The 18585-nt window shown below is 37.2% G+C and overlaps 1 protein-coding gene across 1 annotated transcript in view; it reads left to right on the top strand.

The window, feature by feature from the left end:
- The window catches only part of GTF2F2 (general transcription factor IIF subunit 2), a 154692-nt gene that overhangs the window by 24431 nt on the left and 111676 nt on the right, over nt 1-18585 (top strand). The window contains exons 3-4 of the mRNA XM_082700653.1: nt 2052-2070; nt 3820-3964. Of these exons, the coding sequence (XP_082556779.1) occupies nt 2052-2070; nt 3820-3964 (164 nt within the window). The remainder of the gene's footprint in view (nt 1-2051; nt 2071-3819; nt 3965-18585) is intronic.

Here is an 18585-nt window from a genome sequence, read left to right as displayed (position 1 = left end):
TCTCTAATACCCACCACCTGGTTCCCCCAACCTCCCACCCCCACGTCTTCAAAACCCTCAGATTGTTTTTCAGAGTCCATAGTCTCTCATGGTTCACCTCCCCTTCCAATTTCCCTCAACTCCCTTCTCCTCTCCATCTCCCCTTGCCCTTCATGCTATTTGCTATGCTCCACAAATAAGTGAAACCATATGATAATTGACTCTCTCTGCTTGACTTATTTCACTCAGCATAATCTCTTCCAGTTCCCGTCCATGTTGCTACAAAAGTTGGGTATTCATCCTTTCTGATGGAGGCATAGTACTCCATAGTGTATATGGACCACATCTTCCTTATCCATTCGTCTGTTGAAGGGCATCTTGGTTCTTTTCACAGTTTGGTGACCATGGCCATTGCTGCTATAAACATTGGGGTACAGATGGCCCTTCTTTTCACTACATCTATATCTTTGGGGTAAATACCCCATAGTGCAATGGTGGGGTCATAGGGAAGCTCTATCTTTAATTTCTTGAGGAATCTCCACACTGTTCTCCAAAGTGGCTGCACCAACTTGCATTCCCACCAACAGTGTAGGAGGGTTCCCCTTTTTGAACATCCTCTCCAACACATGTTGTTTCCTGTCTTGTTAATTTTGGCCATTCTTACTGGTGTAAGGTGGTATCTCAATGTGGTTTTAATTTGAATCTCCCTGATGGCTAGTGATGATGAACATTTTTTCATGTATCTGATAGCCATTTGTATGTCTTCATTGGAGAAGTGTCTGTTCATATCTTCTGCCCATTTTTTAATATGATTGTCTGTTTTGTGTGTGTTGAGTTTGAGGAGTTCTTTATAGATCCTGGATATCAACCTTTGGTCTGTACTGTCACTTGCAAATATCTTCTCCCATTCCGTGGGTTGCCTCTTTGTTTTGTTGACTGTTTCCTTTGCTTTGCAGAAGCTTTTGATCTTGATGAAGTCCCAAAAGTTCATCTTCACTTTTGTTTCCTTTGCCTTTGGAGACATATCTTGAAAGAAATTGCTGTGGCTGATATCGAAGAGGTTACTGCCTATGTTCTCCTCTAGGGTTCTGATGGATTCCTGTCTCACGTTGAGGTTCTCCCACTATTCCTTAGTGTGTATTCTTCCAGCCAAATGTGACTACATTTCATGATCAGACTCTTTCTGGATTTGCTCAGCTGATACTTCAGATATTCCTGTCTCAGCCTATTGAAATCCCGGTACCCTTCAAGACTTAGCTCAGGTTTTTTTTCTCAACTCTTGAAAGGGAAGAAATGGTGTCCTATCTGATCCTGGCACATTGGGGCTCTCTTATTTAACTTTAGTTAAAATGTTACAGATGTAATTTTTATATCTTCTGGCTGATGACAGAGATCTTTTTTTAAAAAAGTTCTTTTTAAAGATTTTACTTATTTATTTGACAGATCACAAGTAGGCAGTGGAAGGCAGAGAGAGAGAAAGGGAAGCAGGCTCCCCGCTGAGCAGAGAGCCGGATGCAGGGCTGGATCCCAGGACCCTGAGATCATTACCTGAGCCAAAGGCAGAGGCCTAACCCACTGAGCCACCCAGGTGCCCCATGAGGACAGAGATCTTAGACTCCGTACTTTGCTTATAGTAGATATGTAATATATGGCTTTAAATTAGACTATTACATAGGGTGTAGAAATAAAGATAGAAATTGTAAAGAGATCAGTGCTTGGTTAAAATATTAGGCAGGTTGTCGGGGCACCTGGGTGGCTCAGTTAAAAGCTTGTGATCTCTTGTCTGTCAGATAAGTAAATAAATAAATAAAAATCTTTTAAAAAAATATTAGGCAGGTTGTAATAGTGTAAAGTGATACAAACTCATAATAACTACACATAGGATTAATGTGATTTTGTTTTTACTGTATGATTATAAGTAGGTTAGTTGAGGAGAGCCAAGGGTAAGTATTAGTTGATCTATGTAAGTGTCTTAGTCTGTGTAAATATGATGTAGTGTTATTTTTTTAGTTTTTAGTGTACACTTGAAGAAAACATGAAATCTAAATAAAAGTTTTTCCTTTCTTTTGTAGGAGTCAAGGAAGGACTGAGGTGAGATTATTTCTATGAAAATTTTATTTAAAACATAAGATTATTTTACTATGTATTAGTAATAGTAAAAAGAAGGTGGTATTTGCATTCTGGAAAACTCCACATCAAACTAGTTGCTGATGGTGAGGAACACATACCAGTGTAAATGCCACTTTTGTGTAAATGAATGGAGTCCTGGTTGTTCATTCTTAGCATTTTTCTGCTTTGACCTAAACTATCCTATCTCGGTACTGTGAGGCTTACTGTTGCTTCAGTAATGCTTCAACATTATTTCAGTGTGACAGAGGCATTTTTGTCTGGATTTTTCAGGGCTTTAGATTTTGACCCATTAAGTCTAGGACGTAATTGTGGCACCTATCACATAGTAGAGAAATATTTAACAAATGGTTCATAATCTTTCCTGTGTGGTTGAGAGATTAGTATTTCATGTTTATAAATCTTCTGATGTAAAATGTGATGTTCCCAGGGGCGCCTGGGTGGCTCAGTGGGTTAAAGCTTCTGCCCTCTGCTCAGGTCATGGTCTCAGGGTCCTGGGATTGAGCCCCTCGGGCTCTCTGCTCAGCAGGGAGCCTGCTTCCTTCTCTCTCTGCGTGCCTCTCCGCCTACTTGTGATCTCTGCCTGTCAAATAAATAAATAAAATCTTAAAAAAAAAAAAAAGTGATGTTCCTTTGGGGAGATCTGGTATATAGCAAAAATCATTTTGAAAGAACATCTAGTATGTGGTTTTTATTCTAAACCTCAATATTGCATTATCTTTGTAAATATTTAGTTGTATTTTTTAAAATATTAAAAAATGAAATAGTACCATGTACTCCTACACTAGTCATTAAAACCTAAAAAAAATATATATATATATATATATATCCTCTGCTTTTGGGAGTGTTTAAGCTTTCTTAGTAAATACCTCATTTTCCCCCCCTTAAATATAATTGATTTCTTAATACTCTTAAAATATACACTCATTCAGCAAATACTGTTTCCCTTCTATGTGCCAGGCATTTTGCTATATATTTATTTATATTTATTATATATTTAAATATATATTTAAGTATATGTATTTATAAGGATATAAATGTAACAAGATACGATCCTTTGAATTCACAGACCTTAACGGAAAAAAAATTATTTCTGTTTGGAAATAGAATTTCTTCAGCCGTAAACCACAGAAAACATTTGAAAGCTGTCACCTATCTTTATAATAGTAGATTAGTTTCATTATTCTGACAAATGGGAATATATTCTCTTTCTCTGCTTAAGATTTATTTATTTTATTTGGGGTGGAGAGGAGCAGAGAGAGTCTTCAGCAGATTCTGCAGTGAGCATGGAGTCTGATGTGGGCCTTGCTCTCACAACTCTGAGATCGCAACCTAAGCCAAAACCAAGAGTTAGCTGCTTAACTTGACTGCACCACCAGACGCCCCTGGATTCTCTTTTTATGATGAAGTATTAAAGGTTTTTTGGATAAAGTTTTAGAGAAATGGGTTTTTATTTTTTACATTTTCCCAAAATTTTATTATGAAAAAGTCAAACAAACAATGTTGCAAGAATTTCATGGTTAAGAGTAATTAATATTTTATTACCCTTAATATATCACATATTTACTCATCAGTTTTAGAGAAATGTTTTAATGTCTAGAAACAAAGATACACGTTTTTTTAAAAGTATTTGTTTTATAATCAGAATTTCTGTGAATGATACTTTGAATACTTAAGCTTGTTGTAATAAGCTCTTGTTAATGTGTCTGTTAGGTGTCATTTACTTTGAATGAGGATCTTGCAAATATTCACGACATTGGTGGAAAACCAGCATCAGTCAGCACTCCTAGAGAACATCCATTTGTCTTACAAAGTGTTGGAGGACAGACATTAACAGTCTTTACTGAGAGCTCATCAGGTAAGTGGGAATAGAATTATTTAATGTGATTCCTGTATGTGTTGTATAGATTTTCTGTCTCAACATAGACTTTGAGGTCATTACCAAGGCTTCTCTACCTGTTGTTCTATCTCTATTCATATCATGCTATTTATTTTATTTCTCTAAGTACTTTCCTGTGATTAATGAAATTTTGGCTATTACTCGAGGGTTTAGTTTCCATTTGGGGTATGAAGAAATAGAACAAAGCAGATGGCAGATTGTGGTGCATCAAGCTGTCTTCTAGGATGTTGAAGAAACAGTATTCTGAGTTTTGCCAAGTTAAGGTCATACTTGCCTGTTTTGGTAAATCAATATTCAGCAACTATAAGTTGTGCTTTAAAAAAATCTCTTAATATTAGGGAATATTTTAGTCAGAGTTTTTGCTTTTGTGGGTTTCAGTATGAAGAGGGACTTTTTAGTGCAGAGAGATGAACTGTTTGTAATTGGTTTTGACTTCCAATAAGCTGTGTTAAGTATAGTTTATAAATTTTATGTGCTCTCAGATATTTTACCAGTTCAATAATCAGGAGCAGGTGTTTCAGTTTGTGAATTAAATATAGAAGGAGCTTTTTTGCAGTGTACATCTATGTTTATTTTCATTGTTATTTGATTCTTAACCTTACCTGAATTTAGACTATTACTATTAATGCAGCAGGGCAACTCACTTTAGTGGAGCTAACTTCTCATATCTAATTTAAAAAATTTATTGGTTGTCTAAAGAAAATGATTTGTGGTTTTGTTGTATCTTCTTTAAATATTACAAAGAAAGCTGTAAGAAATTATAATTGTTAAGAATGTTATTGTTTTAAAAAAGAGTATGTTCAGATAAATCTTTTGTGGTGTCTTAGATTACCAAGTAGCTGTATAAACTGATCAAAAAGACAGTCTTTTTTTCCCACCGCCCTCCTTGGACATAGAGTGTAACAAAATGGTAAATTATAGGGGTGCCTGGGTGGCTCAGTTGTTGAGCATCAGACTCCCGATTTCGGCTGACATTGTGATCTCGGAGTCCTGAGACTGGAGCCTCAGGTTGGTGGGGGTGGGGCTTCTCTCCCCCTGTCCCTCCCCTTGCTTGCTCTTGCTCTCTTTCTCTCTATAAAATAAATAAATCTTTTTAAAAATACCCAAATGATAAATTACAACTTTTATATCATGTGGTTTAAGATAAAAATTTTGTTTTATTGCATTATTCTGTTGCTATAAATTTGTAATGTAGTATTATGGGAGGAAGAAAATGTTAAGCACATGCATTTTCTCTTGGAGAGGTTTCAGCTACTCAAGAAGTATTTATTGTATGCCGCGTTATGCAGGGCATAGCATAGGTATATCCAAGGACTTCGAAATTTTTTTGTGATTGGCAAGATTTAGCAAGACCTATTGAACCCGTGAGGTTTTCTCTACTTTTGTGGTTGTCTATGGAGTAGAAGAGGCATATGGCACCAAAACAGGAAACAGGAGGCAGAACCTTGAACAAAAGTTGAACTACACTTGCAGAGAAAGGTACCTTATTTCAGCTTTTTTACATTTTACTAAGTTGCTCATTTTTCGAATGCATGATATATTATGATACAAAAGATAGTGGTTTACAAAGGTGAGGTTTGTTACTCTCAAAATTCATCTTCCATTTTAATCTTATAAATCCTTTAGTTAGTATTGTGCTCTTTTTGAACATTTTGTGTTCATATTTCTGGTTACAGTGTACTCCAAAGTGAATATGGTATTACAAGGATTATCTTGGCAGGGATATGGAAGAGGATCAAGATTGTCATCCTTCTTCTGGAGTTTGGACAATATGTTCTTGCTTTGTCCAACTGTGGTGATACAAATGCAGATCTAAGTTACTGTTAGATGCTTCACACCCTAAGGAGCTTTTTCTTTCTTAATTTCTGTCATTTCTGTTTCATGTCATTGTTCCTTGGCTCTCCTTGTAACTTTCTGTGCTTTAATTTCCTTATTTGTGAAATGGAATAAAAATTATTTATATTTAGGTCTAAATAAGAATTTTTTAAAACACTTAGAATAGCACTCTACATAATAAATGCTCAGTAACGATTAGCTATTACTGTTATTAATTTTAGATCTTATTTTTTAAAGATCTATATATGTATATGTATACGTATATATGATTTAAAGTAAGCTCCAGGCCAAGTGTGGGGCTTGAACTCATGACCCCAAGATCAAGTATCACATGCTCTACTGACTAAGCTCACCAGGTACTCCTATATTAGATCTTACTTTTAAACACTTCAGGTTTCAAGTTTATTTTAAGGCATGTGCATGCATTTTAGCTTGTCTGTGTATCATCTGATTAACTTCAGCCAATAGAGATTTTTATGTTTGGTGTTTTTTGATTGCTTGGATGTCTGAGAAAAAGCTCTGTAGAGTTGCCGTTGTTAACAGTGTATTTCCTTGAGGGGCACTGTGTCAGTTGCCATTTCTAATCTTTAAGGTCTCAGTTCTACAGCTGGGTGCCTTGAATCTCTAGGGAGTCATGAATAGAAAGCAGAGGCTTGTAATTGCATGACATATTTCAAATGTTAGATGTAGAGTTGCCTGGGTGGCTCAGTTGGTTGAGCATTCCACTGTTGATCTCAGCTCAGGTCTTGATCTCATGTTCGTGAGTTTGAGCCTCACACTGGGCTCCACACTGGGCATGGAGCCTACTTAAAATTCTAAAGATATATCTTTTGAATTTTGTATTTATACACACACACACACACACACACATTGGAGTATTCCTATCTGAGGAAACATGTTTTATTTTTAAGGACTGTTTTGGGTTGGCCCCTTTTTTGGTCCACATTTCTCTATGAAATTCTAAAATATGCATATTTTTCTGGGGAACAGGACTGTAGCTTTCATTGGTGACCCAAAAAAGCTTTAGAGTCCACACTCTAGTATTAGCTTGGTTGATCATGAACTGGCCAAAGTGTGAATAACTGAACCATTTTACAGTGAGTAAAGCCGTTTATTTTACAATGAAATATGCATAAAGCTGGCATTATTTTAAATATTTTTATGTTTTCCCTCAAGCATAGAGCTGTACCAGCTTATAAAAAATTGCTTTTCTTGGCTCTTCACTTTTTTTTTTTTTTAAATATTTTATTTATTTATTTGACAGAGATCACAAGTAGGCAGAGAGGTAGGCAGAGAGAGAGAGGAGGAAGCAGGCTCTCTGCTAAGCAGAGAGCCCGATGCAGGGCTTGATCCCAGGACCCTTGGGATCATGACCTGAGCGAAGAAGGCAGAGCCTTTAACCTACTGAGCCATCCAAGTGCCCCTCTTCACTTTTTTTTAATAGTCTGTGGGTTTATAAAATGTAGAATTTGATAAGAAGAGTTAAAACCTCACTTGTTCCATGTGTTAGGAGTTTAATTTTAATAACTTTATTCCTTCTATAATACACATTTTGCTGGTTTTTGAGAGGCCTCCTTGAACCAATTTTTTCTAATGATTCAGTTCTACATATTAGAGCATCTTTGTGGGAATGGAGTTTGAGGAGACTGATGATATCTTTTACATTATCTCCTTAATACAATCTGCATTCATTTAATGAGTGTTTTATGAACACAATTTATTTCTAGTTGAGTATTCCTATCTGAGGGAATATGTTTTATTTTTAAGGACTGTTTTGGGTTGGCCCCTTTTTTGGTCCACATTTCTCTATGAAATTCTAAATCTATTTCCCTGTTAAATATTTTTATTAGCTAATATCCTTATCTTTCTGCCTTTGTCTAAGGAGAAATTCTTCATGTGTTTGGTCTTTATTTTTCTCCCCTTGGGTCTTTGGTTTAGTATTTTTAGCTACTATTGGTAATTAAATAACTTCGATTTCTTTGTAATTTACACCCCATCTTTGTTCAAACTTGGGTTTTCTTTATAATTGCAAATTCTAGCCTAGAATTGTTCATTCATCTGTGTAACAGATTTTTTTTAATGCTGGGCCCTGTGTTAGAATAAGGCTAGACTGGCATACCTGGGCGACTCCGTGAGTTGGGCATCTGCCTTCTACTCCGGTCATGGTCCCAGGTTCTGGGATGGAGCTTGTCAGGCTCCCTGCTGAGTGGGGAGTCTGCTTCTCCCTCTGCCTCTCCCTCTGCTTTTGTTGCCTTGCATTCTCTCAAGTAAATAAATAAAAATATTTAATTAAAAAAATCAGAGTTCTATTCAGCTGGGCAGCTGGTATACTCACTACAGAAAGTGCTCTAATGGAGCTGTGTATAAAGAAGAAAAAAGAGTAAATGAAAGAACTGGGAATGACTTCAAATGTGGAGATAATATTTGAGCTGGACCTTGAAGTAAGCATGCCTTAATAGGAGGCAAGAAGGTAAGATAGAATGCATTTTTCTTGCCTCCAAATAGCCTGTTCTTCACTTTGCTTTCTCCTACCTGTCATACTTCATCGTAATCTATCTAAAAAGCTATTAAATAGTCTTGGTTACATCAAAGCAAAATAGCTCAGTTGTGGATTTGATAGTCTAGTTTAGAGATTAAAAAGTTTGACCTGGTGCAGTGGAAGTGGAAAAGAGAATACTGTTCTAAAGATAGGAGAGGTAATTTTGACAGCTTTTGGTGATGAATTAACTGGGAGAATTGGATGAGTGGGAAGCCCAGAATGGTTTCCAGGCTTTTTCAGCTTGAGCATCTGGGTAAGTGGGGAGACCATAACTGAGTTAGAAAATATTGGAAGAGATGGGCAGGACTAAAACTGATGGACCATGGTGGTGGTTTTGCTCTAAGTTTTCATTATCTTTGACCCCTCTGCAGCAGTTCATTAATTGAGCAACTGATATTTGTACCTACTGTCTGCAGGACCTCTTTTATTTAGACTTGGAATACTTCAGTGAGCAAAAACCCAGCCTTCCTAGTGCTTACATTTTAGTAAAAGGAAACAGCAACAAATAATAAATGTAATGAGTAAATCTTTTTGCAGTCTAGAAGGTGGTGAGTTATCTGGGGGAAAAAAGCAGAAAGTGCAATCAGGAGTCCTGAGTTGAAGTTGGGACTTTCAAGTTTAATATTTTAATTTATTTTTAAGTTGGCTCTGTACTTAACTTACTTGACAGTAAGGTTTGTATTAGTCATTTTACTCCTGAATTAAACCTTATGGGTAGATTACTATGTCTTGTGCTTATCACCGTTGTGTCTGGGCTAGGATTGGCCAATAATGGGTGGGTGTATTAAAGCATAGGTGTTAAAATAGTTTATTTTCCCCAAAGAATTACTACTACTCTAAAGGTACATTCTACAATGGTTTTTAAGTGAGACGGTTTATTAATAACTTCCTTCAAAGTTTCTTAAGACATTTGAGGTTCAAAATTGAATATTAAATTCCTTTCTCAGTTTTTTTCTTTCTCATTACATTTTTTGGCACAATTGATTCCTTTACTTTCTTTTTGCTAACTAGAGTAGTTCAGCAGTGTGTCCTGTAACACTTGGTTAACCACTGTACACATTATAATACCTCTTCCTGGGATAATAAAGCAGCTGAAATAATTGGAAGTATGTGTGAATATATTTGGTGGTGGCCTGTCTAATTTACTGTCAAGCCTGAATTTGGTAACATATACCAACACATATTTGTCTTAGAACACATTAGTTTAAATTGGAGGAAAACTGTTATAACTGTGGGAATGCTCTTTGGAGATGCTGAATTATCAATCATGTTGGAAATACTGTAGAATTTATAATCTGCCTTGTGTGGATTATTCTGCAGTAAAGGCAAATAAAGGATAAATATAGGTAGTATTTTTATTTAAAGTTGAATTTTTGACTGTTAGTGGGAAACATTAACTTGGTATGTTTCCCCCATTTGTTGAGAATGGGATTTTAGCTGTATGATTTGCAGAGGTAGATTAAGCTTTACATATATGTGTATGTGGTTGTTAGCATTCATACTACAGCTGATTCTTCTGTTGTTGAATTTTTTTTCTTATCACTGCCTTTACACATGAGTTACATTCTGTTGTTTATTAGATCAGCACTATATGCTTTGTTACTAGTTACCATGCAATGGGAGTCAGGTTTTATTTAGCCTTATATATCATAATTGTAGTTTTTTTTTTTTAAAGATTTTATATATTTATTTGAGAGACAGAGATCACAAGTAGGCAGAGAGGCAGGCAGAGAGAGAGAAGGAAGCAGGCTCAGAGAGCCTGATGCGGGGCTCGATCCCAGGACCCTGGGATCATGACCTGAGCCGAAGGCAGAGGCTTTAACCCACTGAGCCACCCAGGCGCCCCTGTAGTTATTTTTTTAATAATTATTTTGTATCACTTCAATGCAATGGTTCTTGAACTTTTTGGTTTCAGGGCACCTATACATTACATGTTAACATAAATAATATTTATATGAAAATAGCCCTGTTTCCAAAAAAGAAGTAGATGGAAATGTATTTCACATTCATATCTGGCTTAAAAGACAAGTTGATTCTCCTCTCCACTTCTGCATTCAGTCTATAGCGGTATGTTAATTTTGGCTGAAGTATCTGTAGGAAATCTGATTTCTTACAAATACTAAGTTAGGAAAGGGAGGAGTAATTAATGAAATTTTCAGATACGTGTGCGTATTCTTTTGCTACTATACCAAAATTCTGTAAGGGTAGTTTCTTTCTTTTTTTTTTTTTTTTAAAGATTTTATTTATTTATTTGACAGAGAGAGTTCACAAGTAGGCAGAGAGGCAGGCAGAGAGAGAGAGGAGGAAGCAGGCTCCCCGCTGAGCAGAGAGCCCGATGCGGAACTCGATCCCAGGACCCTGAGATCATGACCCGAGCTGAAGGCAGCGGCTTAACCCACTGAGCCACCCTGGCGCCCCTGTAAGGGTAGTTTCTTAAAGGTTTGTTGCAGTATAGAGTTTAAACCCAGATCAGTAAACTTTTAATACTCTGTTACACTGAAATCCATAGGTTGTGGGGTGCCTGGGTGGCTCAGTTAGTTAAGCATCTGCCTCCTGCTCAGGTCATGATCCCAGGGTTCTGGGATTGAGCTCCATGTCGGACTCACTGCACAGAGGGGGTTTTGCTTCTGCCTCCTGTTCCCCGTGTTCCTGCTCTCTTTCTGTCTTCTCTCTCTGTCAAATAAATAAAATCCTTAAAAAAGAAAGAAAGAAAGAAAGAAAATAAATCCATAGGTTTTAACTAGTACTTTGTGAATGGATTTTTACGTACGTGTGATTTTGTAACATCATATGTCCATCATTTGGAGAATGTTGGTTCACTGAGCTATGCACTTCTTCCACATGTTGACATGTTTCCTTATATCAAAAATTTGCATTTATTAACATCACTGATTTAATCAGAAAGTCTTTAGATAGCTGTCAAGCTTATGATGGGTGGGTATACATGTTTTGAAAGTTTGAATTTTATTAACTGGCATCAAATGCTCTTGGTTGTTTCTTGGAAATGTTGGCCTTATTCCATTCATTTTTGAGAAAGTAGATACCTGAGTCTGATAACTATAGTTTGTGTGTCTGCCCCCAGGCTTTCCACTCTTCCAGTGAATTATGTGCAAAGACTCTGTGGAAGGAGTACGGAAGCTGGATTTTTTGCTTACTCTTGAGTAACGGCTATGCCACGGAACTGAACATTTGGAATCCTACCAGTTTCTGGCAATTTTATTCTTGTCAGGAAGAGCAAAAACTGAAGCAAAAATGTATGACTTTAGTGCTTTGTATTTTTCCTGAACTGCCAGCAAGTTTTGTGGCTGGTTCAGCTTTGAAATTTCTGCCAACTGCCTGAACCAGGTCTGCTCTCTGAAGTTGAACCTAATAGCAGAAAATGTTCCTTTATTCAGTGGCTGGAAAGAGAGTAAAAGGCATGTTTGTATTCTTTTCATATTTAGGTATGCATGCATAAATGCACGGTTGGTACACACTGTAGATTTAATAATTTGGGGATGAAGGTGCGGAGAAAAAAATTGAAGGATGAAATTAAGGTTTGGAATCACAAGTTATTTAAGGCTGATTTTTAAAATGAAATATTTCAAGCCTATAATAAACTGTATAGAATAGTTCAGAACTGTTTATATTTGCCATATTTTTTTAATGGATATAAAATGTTCTAGATACAGCTGACATTCCTTTTTTTCTTCTCGTCCCATCCCACCTCCCTATCCAGAGGTAACCATTGTTCTGGAGTTCAGTGCGTATGTTATTGTGACTCATTTGAGAGTCTGCCGTTGCTTACAACAAAAGTCTTAACAATTTTACTCAAGAAAACAGAATTCTTGGGGCGGTGGGATGGCTCTGTCTTTGGCTCAGGTCAGGATCCCAGGTTCCTGGGATCGAGCCCCGCATTGGGCTCTCTGCTGCGCAAGGAGCCTGCTTCCCCCTCTCTCTCTGCCTGCCTCTCTGCCTACTTGTGATCTCTGTCTGTGAAATAAATAAATAAAATTAAAAAAAAAAAAGAAAACAATTTTTTTTTTGATGCACAATAATGTATTTTGGAAATTATCACTTCAAAAGAAAGGAGAAAATAGAAAATAAGGATAATTTTTAAGATTGTGATATAATTGACATGTATTGTCATTGTATGTATAAGTGTAAGTGTACAGTATGTTGAAGTGAACATTTATACTGCAGCATGACTGCCACTGTAGCATTCGCTAAACCTCTATCACGTCACTTAATTAACATTTCCTCTAGTGCTGAGAACATTTGAAATCTAATCTCTTAGCAAGTTTAGTGTTTACAATAGAGTTTTATTGTCTGTGGTCCCTGTACAGTATTAGATCTCCAGGACTTAGATATTTATTAGAAGAAAACAAAATTCTTTAGAGACAGTTTAAGCAGTGTCATCTAAATTTGTAGTAACTAGGAAAGTTCAGTGCTTGTATTGAATGGAGATTTTTTATTTTTTAGTGTAGAGTATATCTTGACAAGCCTTTTTATTGTTGTTTTGTTGTTTCTTTACTACACGAATTTTTTAATTCCCTAGAATTTAGTATAAATTATGTGAACAAAAGTATTATTAATGAGAAACCTAAGAAATTCAGTCCTATGTGCAAAATACCTAATTCATCAGTGGAAAATATAAGGATAAAAGAAGACATTTAAATTTTGTGTTAGCCTTGCCACCCATACATTTTTTATTTTGGTAATGTAGTCTCTTCTATATCTGTATTGTAGTAATCACACTGTCAGTATTTTGAATACGAGTCAGATAATATTTATAGTATTATTCTTCAGGAGAATTGATCTATAGTTTATGCAAGGAATATTGACACATTTGGCTTTTCATCAGTTTTAGTCATTGCTATGAATTTGTTGAAGTAACCTAAGTTTCCAGTTTTGTTACTCATGAATTCTGCTTTAATTTTATTGCTTATCAAACTGAACACTCAAAGAACAAATAATCCAATCAAGAAATGGGCAGAGGACATGAACAGACATTTCTGCAAAGAAGACATTCAAATGGCCAGCAGACACATGAAAAATTGCTCAACATCACTCAGCATTAGGGAAATATAAATCAGAATCACAGTGAGATACCACCTCACACCAGTCAGAAGACTAAAATTAGCAAATCAGGAAGACAGATATTGGTGAGGATGTGGAGAAAGAGGAACCCTCCCACACTGTTGGTGGAAATGCAAGCTGGTGCAGCCATTCTGGAAAAACAGTATGGAGGCTCCACAAAAAGTTGAAAATAGAGCTACCCTGTGGCCCAGCAAATGCACTACAGAGTATTTACCTTAAAGATACAAATTTAGTGATCCGAAGGGGCACGTGCACCCCAATTTTTATAGCAGCAGTGTCCACACTAGCCAAATTTTGGAAGGAACCTAGATGTCCATCAACAGATAAAGGGATAAAGAAGATGTGGTATGTTTATATAGTGGAATACTGTGCAGCTATCGAAAACCATGAAATCGTGCCATTTGAAATGACATGGATGGAACCTAGAGGGTATTATGCTAAGTTCATCAGAGGAAGAAAATTACCATATTATCTCTCTGATATGAGGAATTTGAGAGGTAGGACAGGGGGTTGTGGGGGCTAGAAAGGGAAAAAAAATGAAACAAGATGGGACCGGAAGGGAGACAAACCATAAGAGATTCTTAATCCCATGAAACAAACTGAGGGTTGCTGGGGGTTGGGGTTAGGGTTAGGGTGCTGGTTGATGTACATTGGGGAGGGTATATGCTATGGTGAGTGCTGTGAAATGTGTAAGCCTCATGATTCACAGACCTGAATCCCTGGGGCAAATAATACATTATATGTTAATAAAAAAATTTTGTTGCCTAAAATCTACTGGAAGTTGCGGTTGTGACCTCTGTTAAATAACTTTATTTTGGACCTGTCTTCCCTGTATCCTTGTTCGTGATTTTCATGGAGAATGTCAAAAAGCCTCAAGTTTTTATCTTTATCGTATGTCTTATTTGCTTGTTGTTCCTAAAATTCAGTTTTTATCTCAATACTGCTCATTTTCTGATTTGTAAAGCTGTTAAGAAGAACTTAGGAGGGGTGCCTGGGTGGCTCAGTTGTTAAGCATCTACCCTTGGCTCAGGTCATGATCCCAGGGTCCTGTGATTGAGCCCTGATGTTGGGCTCCCTGCTCCGCCAGAAGCCTGCTTTTCCCACTCCCACTCCCCCTGTTTGTGTTCCCTCTCTTGTTGTGTCTCTCTTTGTCAATTAAATAAATACAATTAAAAAAAAAAAAGAAGAACAACAACTTAGGAGGTTTTTATTATACCTGGAGGGACTGATACGCTGTATGAATGTGTTTCTCTTTTTTCCTTTTTGATTTTCTATAGCCTCCGGGTTATGAAGTTGGTTCTTTGTTTTGATTCATGTATACTTAAGATCTTAGGAAGACTTTGGCTTCTTTACAAAACCTACAACATGGTAAAATCAATTTTACAGTGTTAACAGTACTTGAAGTATTAAAACTAAGTCTTGAAATAATGTTAATTTAAAACCATTTTAGTTGTTTTAAACTATCTTAATTTTTTGAAAGTCATTTTCTTCGGCTGTTTCAAATAACTTTATTGCCATTTTTTTTTTATTTTTAAACCCCATGCAAGATTGTTGCACACAGACATGGTTTTTGTCTCTGGTTCTTTGAACATAAGTGTATTCTTTTATCAAAATTTAAAATTGAGAAAATGCAGTGTAGCTGATTTTTTTTTTTTTCTCTGCCATGTAGCCCCTTGTTATAGGAAGAGAAGACACATTGCTTGGTTGGCTTTATACTTTTATTGCTTGAAACTGTATTCTTTTGATCTGGTGATAGTTCTAATACAGTAATTCCCTATGGGAAAAATAAGCTTAAGACTTCAAAATTGATTTATTACTTTAAAAAGGGATTAATATTCTTTGTTGTTGTTGTTTTAATTTTTATTTTTTTAAGTAAGCCCCTCACCCAATGTGAGGCTTGAGCTCACCACCCCAAGATCAAGAGTTGCAAGCTCTACTGACTGAGCCAGCCAGCCGCCCATCTACATGTTTTGTTTTAATTTAATTTAATTAATTTATTTTTAAAAAATATTTCATTTGTTTATTTGACAGAGAGAGACACAGCGAGAGAGGGAATAAAAGCAGGGGGAGTGGGAGAAGAAGAAGCAAGCTTCCCACTGAGCAGGGAGCCCAATGTGGGGATCCCAGGACCCTGGGATCATGACCTGAGCTGAAGGCAGATGCTTAATGACTGAGCTACCCGGTTCCCCTATTTCATTTTACTTTATTTCTTTTTATTTTATTACATTTTATTTTAAATGTTTTACTTATTTGTTTGACAGAGAGAGAGAGCACACACAAGCAGGGGGGGGGTAGCCAGCTGAGAGAGAGGGAGAAGCAGACTCCCCACTGAGCAGAGAGCCTGACATGGGGCTTGATCCCAGGACCCTGGGATCATGACCTGAGCCGAAAGCAGGTGCTTAACCTACTGAGCCACCTAGCATCCCTCATGCATGTTTTTTTTGAATTATTATTTTTTTTAATTAACATATAATGTATTATTTGTTTCAGGGCTAAAAGTCTGTGATTCATCAGTCTTCTACAATTCACAGCCCTCACCATAGCATGTACTCTTTCCCAGAGCCATCCGCCAGCCACCCTATCTCTCCCACCCCATCGACTCCAGCAGCCTTTAGTTTGTTTCCTGAAATTAAGAGTCTCTTATGGGGGACTCCTGGGTGGCTTAGTCTGTTGAGCGTCTGCCTTTGGCTTAAATCATGATCCCAGGGACCTGGGATCGAGTTCGGCAGGGCTCCTTGTTCGGCAGGGAGCCTGCTTTTCCCTCTGCCTGCTGCTGCCTCTGCTTGTGCGCGCGCTTGTGCTCTCTCACTCTCTCTGACAAATAAATAAATAAAACCTTTTTTTAAAAAAAAGTCTCTTACGGTTTGTTTCCCTCTCTGGTTTCTTCTAGTTTTATTTTTTTCCCTCCTTTCTGCTATGATCCTATCTTGTTTCTCAAATTCCTTAAATCAGCAAGATCATATGATAATTGTCTTTCTCTGATGGACTTACCTAATCATTGTCTGCAGATTATGAATATATTTTTAAACTTCTGCTTTCTAGGTGTGTATCTTTATATAATTAGTGCAGTAGTTCTGAACTGGGGGCAACTTTGACAGCTCTGGAGACATTTTTGATTGTCACAGCTGACTGTTAGTGGCATCTGATTAATGATCAAGAATGCCACTAGACATCCTACCGTGCACAGGACAAGGATAGCCCCTCACAGCGAGGAACCACGAAGCCCAAAATGTCAGTAGTGTCAAGGATGAGAAACCATGGTCTCATATAAGAGAAGCTGTTATTTTTAGCAGACAAGCTGTTTGATATAACTACTAGTGATATTAAAGTCCTAAAATAAATGAGGTTTTTTGAAGGTGCCAACAGGAGTGACCGCAACTTGTTTACCTCCCTAGTAATTGTTTTTGTTCTTCTCTTCCTTCTCTCTCTCTTCCTGCTGCTTTTCTTCTCTAATTGTGTCAGAAGAAATTTGTTTGCTTTTAGGAGACTACCCTTGAGGTTTTATCTTTATATGGATTTTTAAAAAATATCTACTATTAAGCACCATGTTTTTTCACTAGCTATTGTTGGTCACATTACTTCTTTAAAACAGTTTTGGGTGTTTGCTACAATCACAAAAGCACATTTTTCTTACTTAGTATGACTGAAGAAAACTCTTAGAGCAAAAAAAATATGGTAATTTACATATGGCTTTTTATTGCTCTTGAAAAACATTCTTACTCTTAGAAAGGTATGGCTTGTCTCCTACCTCATCCACTTTAATTCAGGCTTGATTTAATTCTTCAACCTTAAAGATTCATATTTAGTAAAGAGAAAAAGCAATATAAAGTTGAAATATGGCTGATTTCTCACCTATATATTAGTAAATTAGTGGAACAGAATTATCTGTAGGGCTTTTCATGGTAAAAGCTCACCAGGACAGGGTCTCCTGGGTGGCTCAGTCAGTTAAGCATCTGACTCTTGATTTTAGCTCAGGTCATGATCTCAGGGTCGTGAGATGGAGCCCAGCATCAGCCTATGTGCTGGGTATGGAGCCTGCTTAAGATTCTCTCTCTCTCTCTCTTTCTCACTCCCCCTCTGCCCCCTTCCCCTCTCTTTTTCCTCTTCTCTAAAATAATAATGATGATGATGATGATGATGTGATGAAAGCTTACCAGGGAAGAAAAATAAACTTTCTTTTCCCTTCCCCCACCCCCATTTGTTCTTTAACTTTTCACTATGGAAAATTTTTAAGCATTCCAGTAGCAGAGAAGTAGTATAGTTAATCTTGTTTCAGCTATACCACAGCCATTGCCCTTTGTATCTCACAGGATGATTGATTGATTATTTTATAGATTTACAGAGAGGAGAGAAAGAAAGCAAGGGGGAGGGGGAAGGGAGAGGGAATCTTAAGCAGGCTCCTTGCTCAGCACAGAGCCTGATGCAGGGCTTGATCTCCCACCTGCGCCAGAACCACCAGTTGGATGCTTAACCGACTGAGCCACCCAGGAGCCCCATACATCATTTTAAAGAAAATCTCACACAGTATGTCATTCTGTCTTAAAATTCTTCAGCACGTGTTTCCATAAGGATTCCTTTTAAAAAAATAAATAACCAGAATGCTGTTAGGATACCTTGCAAAACAAAACAGTAATTCCAGTATCGTAGATCTAGTCAGTGGGAGCTGTCATGCTCAAATTCCAATGTTCCCTGATCCCCTCTCTTTCTGATATGTGGTTCAATTCTTTTTTTTTTTTTAAAGATTTTATTTATTTATTTGACAGAGATCACAAGCAGGCAGAGAGGCAGGCAGAGAGAGAGAGGAGGAAGCATGCTGTCTGCTGAGCAGAGAGCCCGATGCGGGGCTCGATCCCAGGACCCTGGGATCATGACCCATACTTAGTAGATATATTTTTTCTTTTTTATTTTTTATAAACATGTATTTTTATCCCCAGGGGTACAGGTCTGTGAATCAGCACTCACCAAAGCACATACCCTCCCCAATGTCCATAACCCCACCCCCCCTTCTCCCAACCCCCCTCCCCCCAGCAACCCTCAGTTTGTTTTGTAAGATTAAGAGTCACTTATGGTTTGTCTCCCTCCCAATCCCATCTTGTTTCATTGATTCTATTTTTAAGTTCTGAAA

The sequence above is a fragment of the Mustela nivalis genome (assembly GCF_964662115.1).
Source record: "Mustela nivalis genome assembly, chromosome: 15".
Lineage (NCBI taxonomy): Eukaryota > Metazoa > Chordata > Mammalia > Carnivora > Mustelidae > Mustela > Mustela nivalis.
This window is presented reverse-complemented; position numbering and strand designations above follow the sequence as displayed.